This window comes from Acyrthosiphon pisum, chromosome A2 (assembly GCF_005508785.2).
Source record: "Acyrthosiphon pisum isolate AL4f chromosome A2, pea_aphid_22Mar2018_4r6ur, whole genome shotgun sequence".
Taxonomy (NCBI): domain Eukaryota; kingdom Metazoa; phylum Arthropoda; class Insecta; order Hemiptera; family Aphididae; genus Acyrthosiphon; species Acyrthosiphon pisum.
The window spans coordinates 93,029,276-93,035,783 of NC_042495.1; the positions used below are offsets into that span (position 1 = coordinate 93,029,276).

At 30.9% G+C, this 6,508-nt stretch overlaps 2 protein-coding genes across 2 annotated transcripts in view; both read left to right on the plus strand.

Annotated features, from left to right (window-relative positions):
- LOC100575047 (heat shock protein 70 A1) overlaps window positions 1-702 on the plus strand; it is a 2,225-nt gene extending 1,523 nt beyond the window's left edge. The window contains 2 exon segments of the mRNA XM_029490017.1: window positions 7-173; window positions 175-702. Coding sequence (XP_029345877.1) covers window positions 7-173; window positions 175-528 — 521 coding nt within the window. The 3' untranslated portion in view covers window positions 529-702.
- Window positions 703-1,196: 494 nt separating this feature from the next.
- Window positions 1,197-5,508, plus strand: LOC100159675 (presequence protease, mitochondrial). Its single transcript, XM_001952670.4, has 2 exons — window positions 1,197-1,448; window positions 2,283-5,508. Exon 2 carries the CDS (start codon window positions 2,303-2,305, stop codon window positions 5,309-5,311), a length of 3,009 nt encoding a protein of 1,002 aa, XP_001952705.1. The 5' UTR covers window positions 1,197-1,448; window positions 2,283-2,302; the 3' UTR covers window positions 5,312-5,508.
- Window positions 5,509-6,508: the final 1,000 nt, after the last annotated feature.

Below are 6,508 nucleotides of genomic sequence, written 5' to 3' on the forward strand. Positions count from 1 at the left end.
TCCGGCGCCCAGAGGTACACCTAAGATCGAGGTTGACTTTCGATATGGACGCCAACGGTATCTTGAACGTGTCGTCCAAGGACAACAGCTCTGGCCGCTCCAAGAACATCGTCATCAAGAACGACAAGGGCCGCCTGTCTCAGGCCGAAATCGATCGTATGCTTAGCGAGGCCCGAACGATACAAGGAAGAGGACGAGCGACAAAAAGTTAAGATCGCGGCCAAGAATCAGTTGGAGAGCTACGTGTATGGTGTCAAACAAGCGTTGGACGAAGCCGGCGACAAGCTGACCGAGTCCGAAAAGAACACAGGGAAACGGGAATGCGACGCGGTCATTCAGTGGTTGGACAACAATCAGTTGGCAGACAAAGAAGAGTACGAGTACAAACTAAAGGAAATCCAAAAGAGCTGCTCGGCTCTAATGATGAAGATACACGGTGCAGGACAACCCGGTAATGCGTCTCACCCCGGTGCTCATGGTTTCCCTGGGCCCGGCTCCGGAGGACCAACCGTCGAAGAAGTCGATTGATTCATTTGACAATGTAATTTGATTATATATATTGTAATTTTAGGTACTATTGTAAACTGCTTCCTACATTCTGATTGTAAATAGTATTATATAGGTAGATTTAATTTGAGACTGATTTTTCTTTTGTTATATTATACCTACATTTTTGCAAAATAAATATTATTTATTACCTGTCATACATATTTTTCGTTTTTATTTGTTTGTGTCTCGAAAAAATAGGATACTTCCTATGTTTTATTATTTGTGCACACTACAATAATGTATTATTAAAAATTAAATACCATTGGAAAAATTAACTTGAAAAAAAAATTGGTAATATAAACACACCGTTTAATTGATCACGATTAATGACATTATACTGGTAAGTGGTAACAGTCAACGGGTTGCACGTCCCCTGCATGATTAAACATAATATGTGTTTGAATATAAATGCGTAATTTTGTACAATGTATATAATGTAATTAATGGGCATTGTTCAAAATAATGCACATATTTTCTAAAAAATGTAAAAAAACATGAATAATCCGTATGGGTACTATATTATGCTGTATTCTGTGCTTTTACTATAATACGCGGATTTATATTCCTGTATGGACTTGGAAGAAGAAATTTTATTTAGGACCTTATCTTTGTATTCCTAATACTGATAATCGTATAGCCGATGATAATATAGGTATCAATGATCAAGATTCAAGATCAACTCACTATTTCGTTGTTTTTGCTGTATTAAACTGTTTTTATATTAGACGTTCTGCATAAATACAAACATGACAAATATTAATTAACTGAATTATCTATTTTGTAATCATAACAGTAAAAGTTATAAATTAGCAATTACCTAGTGATTTTATGTTTAAATAAATTAATATAGAAATATTGATACTGGGCAGAATTTAGGTATCGGAAATACGTTTTAAGAAGTGAGTATGATTTATTTAAGACAATTTCATCGTAACGTCGAATTATAATTCGTTATGTAGTATGCAATATTTGTAATATCTACTATACTTAATGTATAAACCATGGTATATTAAATTTATTTATTCCACATATTACTAATTATATATCATTCTAAAATTCAGCGGTGTTCTCATAGGATTAGATTAGGTTTGTATTTTGTTCTGTGTGTCATATGCCGTTGCTCTTGAGATCTTAATTCCATTAAAGCTCACAAATTATTCATCATAAAAACAAATCTCATTAATGTGAAAGCTCCGGTAGGTACAGGACCTCTGTTGATCTTTCTGACTAAACTGATTATACAATTTGGATCTTATCTGGACTCCAAGGCTCTTGAAAGGGTTAAGCTTTTGAATTATGGCTGTGTCGGATTAAATAAACAAATAATTTAGCTTCTTAGTGGCGCATACTTCGTCAACTTATTTAATTCATTGATTTTTTAAATGTTGTTTAGTTTTTAAGAAAAAAACTACTATACACTTTTTGTGTGTGTTAACACCTTTTCCTCTAATTATCCATAATAAAAATAGTATAGACATGTTAAAATACTCGACAGCAGTATCTTTTCAAAAAACATTGCGGGATAATCACTGATTATAAATCTGTTTATGAAAAATATTAGCATACAAACACTAAAAAATTTTAATTATCTGGGACTGAATTCAAATCTGTACAAGTATGAATATATGATATATAGAATAAAAGTAAATATGTATTAAAACACATTACATAACATTTTTAATTTTAATATTATTATAATAAATTATTGCTTATGCATTTTTTGTTTTTTACAGCGTTACCTTAATTGTTCAAGATGCTTAGGCTTTCAAAAACACTAAACAAACACCGTGCAAATATTCGGGGCCTTAGCATTCTTAAAACTAAAACATCAAATGACACTACTTTTGAAGTTGGGCAAGTAGTGGAAGGCTTTATTGTTAAAGAAGTCAGACCTGTTACTGACTTTCAACTCACTGCGTTGCGTCTCGAACACCAGAAATCTGGGGCAGATTATCTGCACATTGATAGAAACGACACAAACAACGTTTTTAGTGTAGCATTCCGTACAACACCAAAACAGTCTAATGGATTGCCACATATTCTTGAACATACTACATTATGTGGGAGTAAAAAATTTCCATGTCGTGATCCATTTTTTAAAATGCTCAATCGATCAATGGCAAATTTCATGAATGCCATGACGGCACCTGATTATACCTTTTATCCATTCTGTACTGAAAATCAATCCGATTACTACAACCTAATGTCAGTGTATTTAGATGCTGTATTCAATCCGATGCTACGAGAATCTGATTTTCGTCAAGAAGGTTGGCGTTTAGAACATAAAGATGTGGATGATAAGAGTTCTCCAATAGAAATAAAAGGGGTTGTGTACAATGAAATGAAAGGCGTATATTCAGATAATCAACAAATTTACAATGAACATTTTCTCAATTACATTTTACCAAGTAATACATACGGCATAAATTCAGGTGGTGATCCTAATGTTATACCATCTTTAACTCATTCAGATCTCGTTGCTTTTCACCGCAGATATTATCATCCAAGTAATAGCCGGTTCTATTCATACGGAAATTTTAACTTAGAAAATCACCTTAGATTTTTGAATGATGCATTTTTAAAAAATTGTTCAGCAGATCCATCTATTAAAGATGAGACAAAGGTTCCAAATGAAAAACGTTGGGCAACATCTAAACGAGCTCATGTTGCTTGTAGAGAAGATCCAATGGTGCCTAAAGATAAACAGTCATCTTTAAGTATTGGCACCCTTTGGAGCGATATCACTAATACACAAGAAACCTTTGAGCTAGCCATACTTTCAAGATTATTATTAAATGGACCTAATGCTAAGTTTTATAAATCTCTCATAGAACCAAACATTGGAACAGATTTCAGTGCTGCAACTGGCTTCACAGATCAAACGAGAGACACATTTTTTGCAGTAGGGCTTCAGGGGTTAAATACATCAGATTTTGAACGGGTGGAATCAATTTATGAAGATACGATTAAATCAGCCATTAAGGAAGGTTTTGATAATCGTGATATTGATAATATTTTACATTCCGTTGAACTGTCTATGAGACATCAGACTTCAAATTTTGGATTACAACTATTGTATGGTACTTTGCCTATTTGGAATCATGATGGAAATATTTTAGATTCAATGTGTGTCAGTGAAAAGATAGATGAATTTAAGAAAAAAATATCCAATAAACCTAATTATTTACAATCGCTAGTCGATAAGTATTTGTTAAATAATAATCACAAACTTATTATGACTATGTCTCCAGAAAACAATTTTGAAGAATTGAGAAAAGAGAATGAGGAAAAGTTACTAAAAGAAAAACTGACTCCTTTATCTGATGCAGACAAAGAGAACATTTATCAACAAGGTTTGGAGCTTCGGAAACAGCAAGATGCAATACAAGATGTCACATGTTTACCATCTTTGAGCATCAACGATTTAAAAAAGACAACTGATTCTGTACCACTTATAAGAGAAAACATAGATAACACACCAGTATTTATATTTCCACAACCAACTAATCAAGTGACTTATTTTAGAAGTTTAATAAACACATCTCATTTATCTGATGATTTAAAGACACTCATTCCATTATTTTGTAATGTTGTTACCAGAATGGGTACCAAATCTATGGACTTTAGGCAGTTTGACCAATTGGTGAGGAAATCCACTGGAGGTTTACAAGTGTCCCAATCCATTATAGATTCGCCTAGAAATTTATTCAACATGAAAGAAAGTGTTATTCTAAACTCGCATTGTTTGGATAAAAATGTTGATGAAATGTTTGATCTGTGGAAGCAATTATTTACACAAGTGACTTTTGAAGATGAAAACAGATTCAAAACTCTTGTACAAGAAGAAGCAAGTAGTTTGGCCAACAGTATTTCAGGTAGTGGACATATGTATGCAATGTTGTGTGCAACTGCAGGCATCAATCCAATTGATGCTCAACGTGAAACATACGGTGGACTACAATATATTAGTACCATGAAAAAAATCGCCCAAATTGATGATTTAAAACCAATAATGAAAAAATTAGAAAAAATCAGTGAAATAATATTGAACAAAAATACTATGAAATGTTCATTGACCATTGTAGACAATAACTCCACAGCAGTTAAAGGTCTGGAAAGTTTTCTTAACACAATTGCTGGAAATTGGGATCTGTCAAATGAATATAATAAAATTGATAAACAAGATAACAATGTAAAGTGTTTCCATCATGTGCTACCATTTTCCGTCAATTATTGTGCAAAAGCTCTACCAGGTGTTCATTACGCTCATAAGGATTTTGCTCCACTTAAAGTTCTTTGCAAGTATATGAGCTCAAAATATTTATTGCCTACAGTGAGGGAAAAAAATGGTGCTTATGGTTCTGGTGCTTCACTGAGTATGTCTGGAAGCATTCAAATGTTCTCCTACCGAGACCCTAAACCAATTGAGACATTTGAAGCTTTTGATGGCGCTTGTAATTGGGTGAATAATAAAAAGATAACAATCGAAGAACTGAATGAAGCAAAATTAGCCATATTTCAAGGAATAGACCATCCAGTTGCACCAATGTCAAAAGGTAATGCATTGTTTTTCAATGATATGGACCAACAAATTAGACAAGAACACAGAAATCAAATTATGAATGTAAAAATTGATGATATTTTAAATGTAGCTAACTTATACTTTTCAAACACAAATTTTGCTAAAGCTCTAATTGGTCCAGCAAATAATGGCATTAATTTGGGAACTAATTGGAATGTAACCAACCATGAAGACTTATAATTTTTTTAAATAATATTATTGTACAATGTATAATTTGTAAATTCAGCAATAGACTATGTTTATTAATGTTATTAATTTTAGAAATTATAATTCAACTGTTTGTTTAGAATATAATTTATTATAATTATGAATAGAACAAGTTTTCAAAAAAAAAATAAAATTTGATTGATATTAAAATATAAATTTTCAGTTAAACATACTTTGTTATTTTATTTTAATAAACACATAATAATAATAATATATTTTTAAAAAACAACAGGTGATACATATATATATTATATACGCTTAAAATGAATTAAATTGTAGCACCCCATGTAAGCCAAGCTTGTGCTGGGGGAGTGGTTCTTATCAATTACAATTTACTTATAATAACATAATGTAATAGTTAATATTAGAATATAAAAAGTATAAAACCTATACAATATTATAACTAGAATAAAGGTAAAAAATATAGTATAAGTATTAAATAGTATTTAATTGTACTTACATTAATTATGTTCTACTCGAATCAAGACTCTTTAGTCTTTGCATAACTTTCGAAGAACTTAAAATTACAAAAATAATTTATATTAATATTTAAAGTTTGGCATTATACATTTATACAAAGTGATCCATAAATAATTTCCTGGTTCTAATACAATTTCTATATCTATAAACTATAATAAAGTATTGAACTACGAAAATTAAAGCAGGTATCAATCAAAACTTTAGGCAAATACTATAATTTATAAATTAGAAAACTGGATGCTCTGTAAAATCGCAGTGGTGACTAACAGTCCAAAAACTATGTGATACCATATTCAGCGTCTGTCTCCTTATACCTTGTATGTGCTTGATAATTAGCATTAAATAAGTTATTGGCGACCAATACGTAATTAATCATCCAATACCAAAATATAGAAAATAATATTGAATATACCTATTTATATACAAACAGGCATTTTTACTCATAAATAGTTATTGACAAAATCAATGTACTTATTTCATTGTAATTCAAAATCGATAAAATCTTCTCCAATAATATAATATTATTTATTACCTATATATTTTCTAGATATTATTTACTTTGAAAATATTTTGGCTAATTTTAGGACATTTAAAATAGTTTTTTGGATTTTTCTTATTAACACTTTTTCTAGATCAAAAAGTTTAATAATTTAATAGTTAATACAATAATACAAAATTTATACAATGTTT

Coding starts and splice junctions, on each gene's coding strand:
- LOC100159675 (XM_001952670.4), top strand. CDS start 2,303: ATGCTTAGGCTTTCAAAAACACTAAACAAACACCGTGCAAATATTCGG.